The 18368-nt window shown below is 49.7% G+C and overlaps 1 protein-coding gene across 12 annotated transcripts in view; it reads right to left on the reverse strand.

The window, feature by feature from the left end:
• Positions 1-95: 95 nt before the first annotated feature.
• Positions 96-18368, reverse strand: part of ILF3 (interleukin enhancer binding factor 3) — a 28230-nt gene continuing 9957 nt past the window's right edge. For 2 of the 12 annotated variants that reach the window (XM_016153458.2, XM_016153456.2), the window contains 18 exons: positions 17397-17626; positions 17054-17231; positions 15101-15248; positions 13541-13632; positions 13056-13151; positions 12309-12420; positions 11789-11886; positions 11105-11216; positions 10891-11001; positions 10349-10548; positions 9819-9986; positions 9253-9390; positions 8968-9144; positions 8722-8875; positions 8521-8574; positions 4780-5145; positions 3977-4105; positions 96-3626 (listed from right to left, as the gene is read on the reverse strand). In XM_016153458.2, coding sequence (XP_016008944.1) covers positions 3490-3626; positions 3977-4105; positions 4780-5145; positions 8521-8574; positions 8722-8875; positions 8968-9144; positions 9253-9390; positions 9819-9986; positions 10349-10548; positions 10891-11001; positions 11105-11216; positions 11789-11886; positions 12309-12420; positions 13056-13151; positions 13541-13632; positions 15101-15248; positions 17054-17231; positions 17397-17626 — 2700 coding nt within the window. In that variant the 3' untranslated portion in view covers positions 96-3489. Of the gene's footprint in view, positions 3627-3976; positions 4106-4779; positions 5146-6671; positions 8053-8520; positions 8575-8721; positions 8876-8967; positions 9145-9252; positions 9391-9818; positions 9987-10348; positions 10549-10890; positions 11002-11104; positions 11217-11788; positions 11887-12308; positions 12421-13055; positions 13152-13540; positions 13633-15100; positions 15249-17053; positions 17232-17396; positions 17627-17993; positions 18367-18368 lie in introns of those variants that run through there. The other 10 variants (XM_016153461.2, XM_016153460.2, XM_036233717.1 and 7 more) reach the window with 9 other exon arrangements.

Raw genomic sequence — 18368 nt, forward strand, 5'->3', positions numbered from 1 at the left:
GTGCCTGGAAGCTCTGTGAGGGCAGGGACCGTGTCCACTATCAGGACCCTGTGCAGGAGGGATACGTAAGCAACACTCAAAAAATACATGTGGAGTGAAACAGTGAACATGGGAAGTTTCCATTTATTCCGGAATGGGTTTAAATGAGCATCTGAGCCAAGAAGTCTTGCTGCAAAGGACACAGCCAACATGAAGCTCACACCTGGAGACTGAATCCCGAGGCTGAGTCCAGCTGCAGAGTCAGGCCTCCACGGCTGACTACAGAAATGGTCAATTGTCCAAGGGAGAGTGAATGCTTCTCTGCCACCACAGAGGGTAGTTGAGCAGCTAGGTGATAATTTCCACGTCAGACTGGACCTCGGCTCAGAGGGACACCAGTGTCCCCAGTGTCTGCTAAATCTAGAAAGGTGGAAATCCTGGATCTGCGCCTCATTCCTGCTGAATCCCTACCCTCTTTGGTCCTAGGTCTCCAATTTCCAATCCTTCCCCTGAGGATCAGTCCAAGTTCCTGGAAAGGCTCTGCCCTCCCTCAAATGTCATCTTCCCCCACCATGCCTATGTCCAGCTGTTCCAGTTGTGTGGTCTTTCTCACTTCCTTTCTTCCCTCCAAAGGGATCCTGGGCCCTCTGGAGATTTGTATGCAGTCTCGGGTTACTGACCCCCTGGCCTGTTCACCAAGGACCCTAACCTCATCAACTCTCTGAGTAAACACGTGAGCCATACTGCCCCTCCTGCTCAAGCTCCTGATGATCTCTGCTGGTGACTGAAAGATGCACAACAGCGTCCTCTGGTAACATGTGAACCACAGTATCTCATCATCTCAGCTACTGCCCGCCATGGATGGCCCTGGCTAAGGTGGTGGTGGTAAAGTAGCTCAATGAGGCCCTCTTCCAGGCTGGCTTCTGGGGCTTGGAGGGCAAAAGGCCTTGGTCAGCTTTGAATGGGTGATACACCAGCAGCAAGGTCTTCTCTGTGCTCAAGGTGGCACCCGTGTCTTTCTGAATTCAGCTTCCTGGGGTTGCAGCTCCTGAAGGCTGGGTACTGCCATTAGCTAGCTGTATCACCATGCCATCAGCACCAATGAAGTCCCCAAGTAGAATTAAGGTGCCAAGGGATTTGTGTTCCTGAGCTGTCCCCTTGGGACTGGTATTTACTGTGCTGTAAAGACGCTACTGGCTCTACTGTCCCGACGTGACCACAGTGATCCTGACTGGCCCACAAATTCCCAGGGTTGTGCCAACAGCCCATGGGATGAAACCTTCACTCATCCCTAGAGTGGGTTGAACAGTATCCCCCAAAAGGTATGTCCCAAGTCTTAACCACTGATGTCTTGAATGTGACCTAATTTGTAAATAGGGTCTCTGTAGACAGAATTAAAGATCTTGATGTGAACTTATCCTGGATTAGGGTGGGCCCTCACTCTTGACGTGTCTTTAAAAGGGAGACCACAGAGAGACGGAGACTTAAAACGGAGACTTAAAACATCGAATCACATTCAGGAATTTGGTGGTGATCCTCGCTTGGGAAACCGATGGAGACCTGTGCTGATAATGCAGGTCCAGAGTTTGAAGGCATTTGGCAGGCAGGGCCAAGAGGTTCCACCCTGAAGGTCTCTGAGTGATGCAAGCTCTGTCCACAGCTTGTATCCTCTCACACACACGAGGCCCCAGTGATTTCATGGGAGTCTTTTTGTCTTAGCCCCTGGACGTGTCTGGGAGAGGAGCTGGGGTGGGTACCCATATCTCAAGTCTCTGTCCTCTCCTAGGTTGTGCACTGGAAGAATCCCAGGGTCGTTCGGGCCAACCTAAAAGTTCACACTGCAGGCCACCTCTTGGATGGGCCCCGCCAGACCCCTCTCCCTGGCTGGACCACTTGATATCTGGGGCCTCCTCTGTGCCAGCAGAAAGCAAAATTGTTCCAATATTTTCTGTTTTAGTGCACACTTTTCTTTCACTTCTCCAAGAAAGCAAATCTTCATCCTTTGAAGGCACACAGGAGTTTCTGCCTCAGCTGAGTAATCCTGAGTCAAGAATGGTTTGTGTATCCCCCAGTGGCCATGGTTAACCAAGCACCGGAGGCCAAGGGCTACCTGGTCTGAGAGGATGGAGAGGTGGCAAGTCTGAGGGTTCCCCATGGAGGGGGCAGTTCCAGGCCCCAGCGGCCCGCAGGGCTCTTCCCAGACAGGCTGCCTCCTGGGGCATAGCTGGAGTTGAGAAGGACTACTTGAGAGAGGGTTCTTCCAGCTCTGCAGCACTGACATTTAAATGTAGAATGTTCTGTAGCATCCTTGGCTTCTTTCTATCTACTAGGTGACGGATGTCCCCCAAGCACTACAAAACTGGCCAAGATTGAAAAACCCTGCTCCAGGAAAACCCGCTGGGACCAGGCTGAGCCACTGCCAACAGCCCTGAAATTCTGGGCAGGGGTGGCACCGGGATGAAGTCTGCAGCTGCCACAGACACCACCTTAACACAGACCATTCCGTACCTGGATATTCCCACATCTTGGGATGCTTCAGCCAGACTCAACCAGGATTTTTCAAAGACTCCATGTACCAAACCTACAAGGACATTTTACCCCATGGTGACTTAAAATTACACTTAAAACTATATCCAGAATTCACGGAGCAGGAAACAAAGCATGCCGAATTGTGCGAGCAATCCACAAACAGCGGCACGGGCCACTAAACTGCTCTACAGACAGCTGGGAGTGGGCAGTGTGGAGCTCGCTGGGACACCAGGGCCACAAGGTTCCACATAACTGGTTGCTGACCTTGGCCAACTCAGAGTAAGGGTGTCTACTGGCCTGGAGCTGGACCCTGGACCCTTTCTGGTGACCAGGGACTGTCCTGCCACCCATGTCTGCTTTCCCATGCTGGGAACAGAGTGGAGGAACTTGCCCATCGCACTGGTGAAGGGTCAGACACCCAGGCCTACGACAGTGCAGAATTTTCTTTCTTTTTCTTTATTTGTCTACATTCAGCTGAATTCAAATGTACTGCCTGAATGATCCAGACATACAAAAAAAAAAAAATCCCACTCTTTCCACTGGTTTTTAAAATAAAATCTTCACTTATAAAACTGAAACACTAAAGCATTAAAGTACAGAAAGCTCGTTTAACTCACTTCACAAAAGCATTAACAGATGAGGTATCCCTTCTGTAACTATTTCAAGACAAACTGAGTTAACACTAATACCAATTGTAAATAGACAGAGGGATACTGAACTGCAAAAACTCAGAAAACTCTATTCAGACAAAGTTGTAATGGCAACTAACAAACCACTGAAGACGCAGAGTCCCAAACACAGCTAAATATGGGTCACAGGACGGGTCACAGAGTGACCAGCTGCACCTCACAACACAGCAACGTGGACAGGGTAGGGCGATAGGCCCAGAGGGGCCACAGACATGTTAACTGTGGTGCATAAAACAATCTTACAACGAGGAGGGGTTAAGTGCAGAAGGTACAATTCTTCGCCCTCAGGGCTTTATCTGTACTGGTAGTTCATGTTGTGATCTGCGTTCCTGCCGTAGCCTCCCTGTGATGACTGGTAGGAGCTGGGAGGGCCGCTGTAATTCTGGCCGGACCCCGGGGAGTTGTAGTTCGACTGTGATGAGTAGCCTCCTGAGGGAGAGAGGGGGTGGGGATCAGCCCAATCACAGAGTCAACAGGGGCAGCTGTAACTGGGGCTGCATTTTTTTCATGTAGGTGCCAGCATTTAAGAGTAAGGCAATTTCTGGATCACTGGCTTCTGAAAAGCTGAGAAGCTGAAAGTAAGCCTCAGTCCCAGCTCGCACAAGTCCCCATGTCCCGCAACTCCTGCACCCTATTCTTGTCCCACACAGAAATTGGGGGTCAGCTACCACTGTGACCCTGCCCGTGTTGCTATCAGCCCATGCCAGGCTACTACCCTCTCAGAGCCTCTGTATGGCCCCAGGCCCCCCACGCTGTGTCACCTGCCGCTCCAGGCCCACCTTGTTTGCCTTGGTAGGAGGAACCGCCCCCAGAACCACCTCCGTAGCCCCCATGTGACCCTGGGTTGTAGGATGACCCGCCTGAGCCATAGCTGTTCCCGCCGCTTCGGCCTCCGCTACCACTGTAGTCTGAGGGGAGAGAAGACAGCGTGGTTAAGAGGCCTTGGGCTGCGGCCCTGACCCTGGGTATTTACAAATTACCCTATCCCAACTGCTTAAATTTGGCAGGCACCAGTTCCATCTCAAAGTGCTGGGGGCTGGCCGAACCCCTGCAAGGTCACTATGCCCTGGTTTGGCCTGATTACCATATTCTGAGGCCCAGTCTGTCCTGCCTTCCCACCTGCGCCTCCAACAGCTCAGGAAGCACACAGCCAGCCCCAGCCCAAGTCCTGGCCTCTGCTGCCAACTGCTGTCCTATCATGGACAACTGTTCTTCCCCAACTGGGCCACCAGCGCAGTACAACCCACCGGGTCTGTGCACGAGGTGGAGAGGTGAAGCAGGGAATAATTCAGGCTCTTTTAGAGGCAACATGCAACCCAGTCTCCAGAGGTCACCTCGCAGCGGCTAGCCTGGACTCAGACTCCATCCTCATTCACCAGCTTCAACCCACAGCCTGCCTAAGAGCTTCCATTAGACCTGCCTTCGGAGAAGGTCACAGGAAGGAAACGGCAAGGCCCTGGGCCAGGGGTCCTCTGCCTCCAGGATTGTCCAAACGCCCGCCCTATGGCCACCACTACCAGCTTCCTTCCAGTCCCTCAGCCAGAGTGGGGTAGTGCTGAGCTTCTGGGGGACACCAACTCACTGAATTTGCTCTCGTAGCTGTAGTCGGAGCCGCCCCCGCCCCCGGGGGAGCTGTAGGAGTTGGAGTAGGAGGAGTAGTTGCCTTGGCCATGACTATAGCCCTTCTGTTTGCCCTGTGGGGGGCCGTAGTTGCTGTACTGGCTCTGGTTGTACGACTGCTGCTGGCCTGGGTGGGACTGGTAGCCAGAGCCGTAGGAGGGCTTCTGTTGGCCACCGTGTGGCTGCTTCTTCCCGGCATGTTTCGGGGGCACTGGGGAGTTGTAGTTGTCGCCTTGGTAGTAGGAGCCGTAGCCGGAAGAGCCACCACCGCCCCCGCCGCCGCCACCGCCAGCATTCCCAGAATGCCCTCCATTGCTGTAGAACTGACCTAAACAGGAAGGCAGCGGGTCAGGCGGAGGCTTGGGGAGATGCAGGGTGCAGAGGGGAGGGAAGGCGCAGCTGTGGGCCTTGAAGGCTGACCCACAAGCCTGCTGCCCAGGTGGGGGCACAGTGAAAGAGGCAGGAGAGCAAGGAGCAGCAGCTCCGGTCCCTAAAGCAGCCTGGTCTGGGCAGGCCCAGCCTTCAGCTCCACTCACCCATCAGCTGATGACAGCAATGGATCTTTGCCAAGCAGCGGCACGAGAGCAGCTTTTGCAGCAGATGTCAACGTTACAATGAGATGGGCTCCGAGCGCAGGATGACATTCACGACTAGCTGACCTCTACCCAGATGTCCCCAACGGTGACAGGAAAAGCAAAGCCCCGGAGAAGCAGCCAGCCAGCCCGCCCCCGCTGTGCTGGGAAGAGGACTGGCAGTCACAGGGCTGGGTAACCCCAGGAAATGCTCTTTAATGAGGCCCCAGAAACTGATGTCGTTCCTGGAAGACGAACTGGCCTGACCTGGTTCTTGCAGAACCAGGAACGGAGACTTAGTCAAAAAACCTGGGTTCCCCTGGTGGGATTTGTACAAACTTGACTTAAGAAGCAATTACATAGCCCCATGGGGAAAGGAAACTAAGGCTGGGATCAGAAGACCCAGGTGCGGACTCAAGCTACAGCCTCAGGTGGTCTCCAAGTGCCCCTCCTTGTTCCCTGCACAGCTGCTGGGCACGGGGACTGAGCAGCAGGACTGACAAGCGTGCAGCAAGGCCGCCACATTCTCAGGCCCTGGAACTGAGAATGTCACGGAGAGCCCCCCCCTCCCACTTTCTGGTCACTAGACAAGGACCCCAAGAAACAGGTTTGTCAAGATATCACCCTTACTAAATACCCAGGTGGACCTGAGAGAGACAGGCCAGCTAAGGGGAGGGAACAAGGGTTGTGCAGGCAAGCTGTCCAGCTTAGCTGGGCAGTCCCCAAAGCTCCTATAGGAGCAGTAGAGCTCCTGGGCTTCCAGAGCAGGTAGGCCTGGACATGCCTTTGCTGGGTGGCGCTGACTCTGTCCAGATAGCCAAGCCTGGTACCTGGTTGGCCCTGATATTCCCAGTTGCGAGTGGATGGAGGAGGAGAGGCTCTCACACAGCCTGCCCCTTCCTTCCCATGTTTAGCACCAAGGGAACCCTGACTCTTGCGTAGAGTAAATTTGGGAGTCCTCATGAGCCTTCCACCCACTGAAGATGTATACCCCACAGCGGCTTGCCTTGGGTTGTTTGAACAATAAATTGAATAGAACTGATCCCCGCCATGGGTTTATTTTCTTCAGGCGGGCAACTTCCATCCACCTTACGCCCACCCCCAATTGCAAAGCCAAAAAGAACATGTCCCACAAGCAAGAGAGCAAACATGCGAGGCCGGAGGACAGGAGGCCCTTTTTGGGTCCCCTCTCAGAGCTCTGCCACATCAGCTGCCCCTCAGCCTGCACTGAATGTCTCCCTGCCCTTCCTCAAGCACGGGAATGAATGAAGACGCCAAGTAGTGAGGACTTGTTACTTTAACATGTATTGATTAAAAAAAAAAATAAAGGAATGGGGAAGTTTTCAATGTCATTCAGGATAACTATTTCCTGGTATAAAAAGACATTATTCGCAAACAATAACTTTCTAAAAAAAAATACATCATGCAATCAAAGTTTTAAAAAGTTTCACTGAATGTTTCAAACTTCTGGGAACAAATTATGTGGTAACCGTTTTGACCAGTTTTGCCTGAATAAATGCAAAATCTTGCAAGTCAACGCAGATGCAGGCTTTGCTGCAAAAAGAACTGCTGACAAGAGCCAAAAGCAGGCTTGTTTCCAGGGACTCCCACCAGAAAACGGGGTCCTGAGTATAGAGCCAAATTGCTTCCATATACCTCTACACACAGGAAGAAGCCACAAATTCAGGTCTGTACCCTAAGGTGAGAGAGCAGAAGCTTCCAGGGCTTCTGAAATCTGCCACAGTTGTATGCCCGGCAGCAGGCCCTCCTGAAGCCAGTTCTTCACTGGAGAATTGAACTACGTATTAGGCTCTTTCTGCTTGATTACATAAAACTCCCATTAAAAAACAAAATCTAGAATCCCATGCATTTGCAACTGTGATTAGGACTTGCAAAATTCTGCATTATCACTCCCTTAAAGCCTGTTTTTTGCATTAAACGATGGAAGCACAGTTTTGATACCTTTGAGAGTTCACCTCTAGCTAAACCAGCCACAGAATGTCACAACCCCAAACACAAACCCACCAGAGCATTTACAAGAGGCGGGAGAAGTAACTTAGCACAATATACAATTCCCGAACGTTCCCAACGTTTTACATGCTCATAAAAAAAAAGCCAGTTGCTCTGGATTCAGATGTGGCGAAATCATTTTCATCACTGTCAAAGGCATCAACCAGATTTGGGAAATTGTTAAAAGGTTAAAAATTCATACAAAACCTGCTGTAAATTAAGACAAAGGTAGATTAAAATGCATCATTATCTGTCTCTTAAATAAAGTAATGCTTTCCATAAAAAGCAAAGGTGGGCTTTTGCCTTGATGCTGACCAACGCTGGCTCTAGAATTCTGTGCAATTCTGCACAAAAAAAATGCATTCTCTGAAAATTGTTTTCCACTTATTGTGAACTTCGATATGACCAAGTTCAAAGGCAAATCACGATAAAAACTGCCATTGTCTTAAATTCTGCAGGCTAAGAGTTTCAGACAAGCTGCGGTGACAAGCCACGGTTGAGAAACCCAGTGAAGCACAGGGGCACAGCACGGACACTTTGGGTTTTGGAGTTCGAGAAAATTGGAGTAAAAAGTTGATTTTGTGTGCAATACTTTTAGATGCTCTAGGAAGACCCAAAATCATGATAGCCGTAGCAGTCTGTGAAAAAGTCACCTACAAAAGGGGGAGACAGAGCAGAGAAAAAAAATTAGAATTCTTTTGAAAAATGGCACAGAGCGCCACATTTGAAATTCATGTTTTAGATTTCTCTGCTCCTGTAACCCCCCAATGAAGGCTCCTTCTCAAGACAAGAGCTGTGCACTGTCAGGAAAAGCATATTCACAGGAATGGTGCTTCGTTTGCATGGCTTAAAGCAGAGAAATTTAAAATTTTGACTTTTAAGGACTTTTCAAGTCACACAAGCGTGTGTACTAACATTTACAGAGTAAATCACTCTTTTGAGGGCAGGGCGGGGTGGGGGAGGGGGGCTTAAGGAGCACCTGATCTGTCACTGAGAACAGGTGTGGGCTGCCCTGAGGTCTCAGAGAGGATGATGCTGATGGGCCACCCTGCTCTGACTCAGGAACAGGAGCTAAACTGCAGCTTCTTCCCAAGCTCAGACAAAGAGAAACACATACTTACTATAGCCGGCTGTCGCCGAGTTGCCGCCGTACCCATAGCTGCCATATCCAGCGCCTGGAAGAGAACAGACAGGGTTACCAGGGCTGGAGGTAGGTCTCCCCTGCACCTGCCTCTCCCAGCACCTTAGCGCAACCCAGGGGCCCCACACACCCCGGGGAGCAAGCTTGGTCCACAGGGACAGTGCACGACAAGCGTCCTCACCAGCATTCATGTAGCCTCCATGGTTGGCACCACCGAACCCTCTCCCTCTCCCTCGACCACGGATGTTCCCTCCTCTTCCCCGCCCTCGAAGGTTTGGGGGCGGGGGCACTTCGTTGTGCATGGGGCCTCCCATGCCAAAGCCGGGGTTATGGGGCTGGACGGAAGAAAATAGACATGTTACATTCGCCTCACGCACAGATCAAAGAATTCGTGCCAAGGCCAGAGATCTCAGGGACAACCAGTTACCTTAGCAGCAAATTTCGGTCCACCTCTGACAGGAACAGGAGCTCTCTTCTTTTTATTTGCTTCAAGGGCAAGAGGGGCATCAGGGAACAGCTTTTCCAGTGCAGCAAGGGCAGCATATGCTTTTGCCACCTTTTTGTTTGAGCCAGCACCTTGAAACTTCTGTCCATCCACCTCCACCTGGGAAGAACAGACAAGTTTTGGGGGTGATCCAACACCTCCCATCAGGACCAGGGGACTCTCTAAAGACCCCAGGCCTCCACAGGAACCACTTATAGGACCGCTCACCTCCATGACAAAGCGCTTGTCATGGCTGCCGCCAGTCTCTGAGATGAGCTCATACTTGAGGCCACGCCTCTTCTCATTAAGCTCCATGACAGGGTTCTTGCCGTGCTTGGTCAGGATCGGCCCCTGCTGTTTTACGTTCTCAGGGAAAACAGAAAAGAAAACCAACATACTCAGCTAAGGGCTGTTCAGCATGCAGTTGCCACACCCACATAATGGCTGAGGCCCTCCCCTCCAAGTACCCTGCTGTTCCGCACCACCCTCACCTCCAAGTCATTTGTGAGCCTCCCGCAATGGGACCACCTCCACCTGCACCCTCTCTCTCTGGGGAATGGCCTGTCCTAGAGTTAGGGCCACCCCCAGTGCAGCCTGGAATGCTGGGTCAACATCAGCAAAGTTTTCTTGGTCATAGCTCAAAGGCTCACACCAAGCACCCCATCTATGCTTCCAGACTGGAAGGTGACTCCTTTGGGGGGAAAATGACAAGGACCATTAACTGTCCAAGTTCACAGGACACAAGGCTGCCCACTCCATCCTACTGGGCACTCCAGAGCCCACCATGGGCTCACCTCGGCAGTGGGGTCTGAGGTGAAGGTAGCGCTGGGAGTTGAGACGGCTTCCACCACAGGTGGAGGGACCACCATGGCTGGCTTGGCTTCTGTCTCCTCAGCTGAATCCTCCCCCTTACTGGAGTCTCTGCCTTCGGTGCCCGTAGGCAAACCCATGTCCTGTAACACCTAAGAGGAAGACCCATGGGGCCCCAATGAGGGAAGGCTTAGCACTAGGACATACTGAATCAGAACCACCTAGGGTAGCACCCGGCAACCCGGAAGGTGTTTTTCCCTTTAGCTCCCCGCAAACCCCGCCACATGTGGACACCCTCTGCCTGTCAGTCATGATGACAAAGGCATTCTTGCCACGTGTGACTTGGCAAATATTCAAAAATCTAACGGTGTTCGCATACCCTCTCTAAGCTTCATGGTACCTGAACTGAGAGCTTAAACAGGGGACAATGGATCTGAAAGAGCCCCAGATGAAGAAAATGCTTTTCACTGTCTTAGAGGACAAGCACAGGCTGCACAAGGCCACCAGCCCCTACCTTAACAGCCACATGCAGCTTGGCAGTCTTTTTGGATGGTCCGGAGGCCTCGAATGAGCTGCCATCTACCTCCACAGACATGGTGAAGATGGGAGCGTGGACCGGCCCGGCCTGGGAAACCAGTTTATACTGCAGCCCCGGCTTCAGCTGGTTCAGCCTCATCAGGGCATTCATAGCCTGGGGAGGCTCTGCCTTCTCCTCTAGAGAGAGACCACCAACATCGTTCTGGAACATCAGTCAATTCTGAATCGGGTGGGGGCACTTGGTCTAACAATCTCTTTTTGCGGGACACAATGGACTGGATGGCCACATGTGCCAAGGCCTTGCCTGCGCTGTTCCCAGGTACATGCCACCCTTGGGGTCACCAGCTGGGGCACATCCACCCTGTGTTCCGTACCCATGTTGTACTTAATAGTTTTAAAAACGACTTAAGTATGTCCAAAAAAAGTGAGACTTTAAAAACAGGTGTCTCCTCACACTGGGGTGGACCTTAACTGGAGGCAGATGGAAGGCAAAGGAGGCCTAGGAATCAATGCCTTTACCTTTCTTCTGAATTTTCTTCTTTTTTTTGCTGGGAGACTTTTCCTCTCCATCTTCCTCCATCGGGCGTTTCATGGGCGTAATGGCATAGGTGGTACTGGGGGGGATTTGAACTGAAAAAAAGATATTAGGAAAGAAACAGCTGAAGAGTCCATTCTGGCGCTCCGCAGGAGTCCATGAGGCCACTGCCTCACCAGGACTCCTCGGCATGCTTACCCGTGTAGTCCACTGGGTTTTCATTCTTTGGTTTCTTGGGCATCTTAGAAGGCAGAGGGTCCATACCCAGGACTTTATGCAGCTGGCCAAACGCGGCGAGTCGCAGAGCATGCTGGATAAGGGAAGAGGAACAGGAGCCTGACTCAGCAATCCCTGCGCTCCTGGCCAAGGTGTGTGCGCTCGCTAATGCCTTCTGGGGGGGCAGGACTGAGGAGGTCGCTAACAGTCTCCCCTACCACAGCAAGGGGTCCCCCGATGGCCAGGGGAGGGCCTGACTGCCAGAGCCTAGCCTTGCTGTGGGAGAAGGCCAGCCTGTGACCACCCGCCTTGAGAGGAATACAGGAGACCCCAACCTGGGGACTGGTTGCCACTCGGAGCCACATGGTGGGCCTGCAGGGGAAGGACCCCTGGAGCAGTCACATAGCAAATACACCTCCCTGCTGAACTCAGTGTCTGAAAACAGCACTCAAGCAGGCTGAGGGGCAGGCGACAACCATGCATGGCGCCAGGGGAAAGAAGCATCCCAGATTGGGGCGCCCTGTATCAGGCACAATGCTTTCGCCTTCAGTCCCCAACATGAGCCTATGAGTTCAGTGGTGACCCTGAGAATACCCAGTAATGGAACTAGAAGCCAGTGATTACAGACTGGGTAAGGGCTCACGGTGGCAATGGCGATGACTATACCTGCGCACTCTGTGTGATATCTTCCCGTTGCTGTCTGTCTAGATGCCCAATAGCATCAGTGGCTTCTTTTTCACAAGGGTCATAAATGCCAGAACCATCTGAAGGCAGGAAACAAGGAAGATATGCAGAGGATTATCTTTTAACATCTCGGAAGAGCTGTGTTGGCTGAGGGAACCAGATGCGTTACCCCCCGCATCCCATCCACACCCAGCTCTGGAAAACACGCCGAGCTCAGTGACCCACTCGGCGTCCAGCCCATGAGAGAAATAATCCACATGTGTCTCAGAGCAAAAAGCTCACGTGGGAATGGGTCACCACTGTCCCGGATCTGCCCTGAGTCACAGCTGCGGAGCTGGCACAGGGCTGGATATGATGGTGCAAGAGGGTAGTCACATGCTTCAGCCCTAGGGGGACATGAGGCTGCTGCTGCCCTAACCCAGTCAGAGGGACCTGCCAGGAGGTGGCCTCAGGGCCTTGATCTCTGCTCTTTCCCTGCAACTTGTGAAGCACAGGCCCCAACCTGGCATCACGATGCCCGACGCCAAGCACTCCAGCACTCTCCGAAGGGCCTCGCCAGCACCCATGGGTCTGTTGGCTGTGCCAATGGACTTCTCACAGAGAAGCTCGAGGGGCTGAAAGGTAAGAAGGACAGTTAGTCAGTGTCCCAGAAGGAGAAAGCCAACACTGAGGAGCTGTCACTGTGTGGTGTGTGGGATGGGAGTGGCACTAGGAGTCATAACTGTCCAAGTTCACGATCCAGGCTAAGCCAAAAACAGGCTACCTAGAGCTGGGCTCAGCACTTTTCCTAAAAAGGACCAGATAGTAAATCCTTTGGGCCATGTAAGCCAGGAGACCAAGTTGAGACTATTATGTATTTATATTTAAAAATACAAACACCATCCTTAACTATGGGCTGTAGGAAAATAGGCAGCAGCCACACTGGCATGTGGGCCCATATGCTGACCCCCTGGCCAAGAGAAGCTACTAAGGCTTCGTCGTGGAATGGAGTATGTCACATTAAGTGCACTGCTTGGCCAGCCCCGTCCCCAGTTTAAGCTGTGTACCCACCATGCAGGGTCCTGGTCTCACTCTCACCCCCCACCCAGGGTGTGGCACAATAGTTGTTAATCAAGTAGCTATGACAGGGACACATCAGCCATACCCCAAAGGGGCACTCCAGCCCAGTTACCATAAGGTATTCCTGGGCTATGGGAGGAGGTCTCTGCACACAAGCCCCCAGGATGGCCATAGCTATAAGGTGCCTTACCCATCCTCTGAGAGGGCCCCAGGTTGGCACTCGGGTACACAAGTCCCTCAGGACGCGAATGACAATGACACATGACTTCAGCCCGTTGGCTCTGGCCTAAAGGAACAAAGCACAGACCCTTTACACCAAGGTGCCTCCCAGAACACAAGGCAAACATGAATAAACAGAAGTCTTGGGGTGCTACTTTGTCCAGGGTAAAAGGGTGAACATTTACAACCATCAAGTATGTGGTCAGCAGCAATGCCACCGCGTGGACGAGAATAATGTTACTCTTGGCACAAAGCAGCAGCAGCCCACTTACTCAGTCACAAGCCTGTTCGGGGGTGTCGAATTGTTTATGCGTGCTGTTAGCATCTGCATACCTACAGATGCTAAGTTCAGCACGGCACTCTTCAATCAACGTACCAAACTTTATGGTGCAAATTAGCCAAGTTAAAACTTAGGAATTCTCTACCAAAAGACAAATAGAAGAACAAAATGCAAACCTGGAACCACTTGGCGTGTCGGAGGGACGCCAAGGCAGCAAGGCATTTCTGCCTGTCCAGGACGTCCGGGGGGTCGTTGACTGATAGCGTTTCTATTCATGGATGGAATAAGAAGACAAGGCACAGTTTGACCAAGGGGTTTCTGTCAGGTAGAAAGGGGATGTGGCAGCTTCCTAAAGGGCAGCGGAGGCTCCCATAATCTCAAGTTATCTCCACCCTGGACCAGGGAAGGAGAAGCCAGAGTGTGTTAACTCTGCCCAGAGAGGAAATTATAAAAATTGGAGGCTCCACCAAAAAAACAAAAACAAAAACAAAAACAAAACCCCCCAAAAAACCCCCCCAAAAAAAACAAAAACAAAAAACAAAAAATGAAATACAAAAAAACACCAAAAATGAAAACACAAGTGGGAAGTTACTGTACAAGGAATAATCCCATAGGGAGGGGACAGATAGGTGAATCCTATCTTTCTAACAGACAGTTACCGTGCTTCCTCCCCATTATCTCCCGATAAATTAGCTATGCTAAAAATTTCAATGAGGGAAGGAAAAAAACACACACACACAAAAAAAAAAAACCCAAAAAGGTGGGGGGAGTAGAAATGAACTCCCTCTCTGCTTCCCGCAACAGCCATCCCGAGGTGTCTGCAGCAAAAGGGACCACCTCTGCCCACCAGGCGGGACTGCCCCAGCCCCAGCCCTTGACAGAGAGAGTCCTGTTGGTCAAAGGTCCAGCGTCCCTAAACTGACAAACTAGCAGGGCTTTGGTAGTCGGAATCAGGTATCAGAACCGAAGGTAATCAAAGAACAGCAACATGGGTACTAAGTGTGAGCCTATGCTGCAGCAAAACTGAAGCATTTGTCATTTCTGCCGGCTGTGTGTGTATCAGGGATTTGGATAAGGCCCGTTTCTTTTACTTTGCGTTGTGAGATGTGTGATTAGAAAACATCCATACAGAAGAGACGCATGAAGGGCCCTGGGTGGACTTTGAGTTGTGAAAAGCATTATTAGCATCTGAGGTTTTGTTTTGAAAAAAAAAAAAAATCACACAACTATTAAAACTTTATCCAAAACCCTGTTATCAGCTCTTGGTGTCTCAATCAGTGCACTGATAAAAGCAGCCAAAGGAAGGATGACAAAGGAAGCAGCCCTCAGTTCTGCTGCACCACAAGCTGTCTGCACAACTCCCAATGTGATGTTCATGCAGAAACCATCTGGTTGTCTTCCATACTTTAAAAACTGTAACATCACCCGAGAAACGCTTTTCCAAGACCAGAAAGAGAACAGCTTAACAGAAAAACCAAGTGTAACACTGATGGCAACATTCATGGATTAAGATAAACCAAAATGGTGCAATCCTCTGAAAAGTGCTACTCACTTTTAGTGCAACTGTTATGTCCAACTCCCCAGTGCTGAAACCAAATGGGAGATGTATCTCAGAGTAAAGGTGGGCAAAGCTACACCGAAATCCTTTTATCAACAGTCTAAAACTGAATAGCACATTTGAATAGTGAGGGAACACCAAGTTTCCAAAGTCCTGCTGGCCTTCTCGGCCTCCCTACCTCCAGCTAATACTTTCTCCATTTCTTCTCTGACAACAGGAGATGTCAAGTGGATGGTCAAGGACAATGGAGGCTCTTTTGTGTTTTTTATCACAATTGCAGCATCATCGATAGATTGGAGTATTTCATATTTGTCTTCTGTAACAGCCTAAAAAAAGAACATGCAACTTTCAAAATACTTTCTTCTCAAGGCAATCAACATTTCTGTTTAGTCCTGCTCATTACTGCGACAGGCCAACTTCTTGGGGTGTGACAGGACAGCAGTCCTTTCATCCTAGGGGGTCAAGACCTTTTCTTGATGACAAGGTCTGCAGCCATTTTCTGGGCTCTACATGGAGAGAGAGTGATTTTCACAGGAAGCTTCATAATACAACAAGAGTTAAGGGTCTGTGAGAAGACAAGGGTGTGAATCCTCATTTTGTCATTTGGTAGTTGTCTAACTTTGGACAAAATCACTTAATCTCATTAAGATTGTGGTTTCAAATATGTAAAATGGACTTAATGACATGACCTACACCACAAAGTTCCAGGAGGCTTAAACCAAACCCTGCATGGACAGCACAGCCATCAGCAGAGTGGGCATCCAGCCACCACTATTTCCACACTTGGATGAGCAACCATTGAAGTGTGTGGAATGACACATGTAGTAAAACAGTTCATATCATATGCTGCATACTAAAATATATGTGCATACGGACAGCCACAAGTCTGACTTCTGCTTTCTTCATACCAGTTTATGTATCTTGATGTATGATTTTTTAAGGAAAACATAAATACAACATTGTTGGAAGGACAAGTGCACTTTAAAAAACCTAAACTGGGGTTTCTCTCCCTTAGCAGCACTGGCGTCCAGGCTGGAGCCTACCGCAGTACAGCTGTCCTACGCACTGAAGGGAGACAAGCAGCATCTGCAGTCTCCAACTCAACAGACACCGGTAGCATCCCACTCTTTACTCTGTGACAACCGAAACTGTCTCCAGAATCTGGGGAATTGCCCTAGTCGAAAAACACTAAATCGATATAAACAATTATTTGTATCATTCTCTAAAGATCGACTTGTTATAAAAGTGGTGAAAGCTTAGGGCTTCATCTAAAGTAGTTTTCCCAGAAGCATCTACTATGTTGCATTAGCTCCACACTTTGATTCTGACCTGTGTCCCATATCCCAAACTGCCAGTCACATGCGACAGAATGCAAGTTTACATATAAAGTGATTAGTATGTTTCTAAGGAAGGATTTTTTTTTTACTTTTGTTTTTACTTTTTTTTGCTTATCCTGTCACTAAATCCAGGATAACTGAGTCCCGAGGAGGCAGCATGTGGCAGTAACGTGGTCCTGAAGCCCTAGAACTCACCCGCTGGGGATGCTGGGGTGAGTTATGAGCCTGCACCTCATTTACATCTTCCCGCTTAGATGATAAAGCTCTAAGACAGGTGTTGTGAAGATGAAAAGACATTGTAAGGAGCATGCCTGGCCTAGGATATGATGCAGGAAATGTGCAAGAAATGTCATAAGCTATTATTTATGCAATACTTTTGTAATTAGACAAACCAGTTTTAAAAAAGCTTTTGTTTATGTCCAGGTTTGGATCAGGAAAGAAGAGTTAATAATAGTACTATCTATTCATCCATCCAATAGTGTCTCAATGTGAAGTTCATACCCAGTGAGAATGAGACCCTTAACAGTGCAGCCTGGCTCATGGTAGGCACTGGGTCTTTCCTGGCAGCCAAAGCGTCTGGGCACCACAGCAGTCTGCCAGCCACTGTCCACAGACTCTCGGTGGTACAGCAGCATCCTGCTCATTACCTATCCAGAAGGTAAGAGCACAAAGCAAGTGCAAGGGTGGTTTTGGAGTGTGCTTCCTGGCATATGGCATAGGTGGACATCTCTTCCTCTGCCTCATGTCCTCAATAAGCAACCCCTAGCCTCACCCAGAGGTGCAGTCACACTCACAGCAAGCTGGATGGCCAGGTTGTCAGCCACCTTGTCCAAGAGGGCAGTCGTGGGCTTCTCCTTACATAGCAGCACCAGCTCCAAGTCCAAGTCTCCCTTGAGCAGCAGCCCCTTCGCCACAAGGCCAACACGCATTACGCCCCGCAGGGTTCTAGTCATATGTTCTGTCTTCTGCTCCCTGCAGGACAGATCACACATGCTAAGTGAGGGATTCAGTCTGACCAGAACCGAGAGGTCCCAGAAGGTCTGGAGTTTCTTTAGAAAAGGAAATGCTCACTTCTACCCTAGCCAGTCTCCCTAGGAAAAAAGAAAAAAGAAAAAGCCCGCAAAATTTCTAACTTACCCGGCCCCTTCTTTGGTCTCATCCTCTGGGGGCATGTCCAAGTTTTCGGACTCAGCGTGCTCGCTGCTGCCTTTCTCCTGCTCATCGATCCAGTCAGACACAGCTTTGAGAGCCCGCTCTGTGTGGGACACCATGTTCTGGACTGCCTCTAGTTCCTCTTGAGTTGGATAAACGGAAGAATGCTTTGCCATCACGTGGCGATCATCGTTCACAAAAATTCGCAATGGACGCTGGAAGTATTAGAACAGTTAAAAACAATGCAAAGAGACAAAGCAATTCCCCACTTAGCTTTTAAATTACATAGCTCATAACTATGCTTTATCATTCGTGCGAAAATAAGACTACAGTAGTCTCCCCTTATCCGCAGAGGATACATTCCAAGACCCCCAATAGATGTCTGAAACCTTGAATAGTACTGAACCTTATATGTGCTGTTATGTTTTTTCCTATGCATACATACCTATAATTTTGTTTAATTTATATATTAGGCATAGTAAAAGATTAACAATGAGAACAGAATAATTCTAACAATATACTACAATACGTTATGTAAATGTGGTATCTCTCTCTCAAAATATCTCACTGTACTATACTCACCCTTCCTTGTCTTCTTGTGATGTGATGATGACACAATGCTATGTGATGAGATGAAGTGAGGTGCATTTGAATTGTTTATTCCCGGAATTTTCCATATATTTCTGGACTGCAGCTGACAACGAATAACCGATACCGTGGAAAACAAACCCGAGGGTAAGGGGGGACTACTGTGTATGAACACGACTGAAGGTCAGAAAAGGACAACCGAACATAACAGTTGTTCTTTCTCTAGGCAGTGAGGGAAGGGAGCACTTACTTTATACATTCCTATAGTATTTGAATTGTTATACTACGTAGTATAATTTAAAATATCTAAAGAAAAATCAAATCAAATTCAAAAGAATCAAATGTTGAGGCAATATCACAAACATTTGT

This window comes from Rousettus aegyptiacus, unplaced genomic scaffold (assembly GCF_014176215.1).
Source record: "Rousettus aegyptiacus isolate mRouAeg1 unplaced genomic scaffold, mRouAeg1.p scaffold_m13_p_16, whole genome shotgun sequence".
In the NCBI taxonomy this organism is placed as follows: Eukaryota; Metazoa; Chordata; class Mammalia; order Chiroptera; family Pteropodidae; genus Rousettus; species Rousettus aegyptiacus.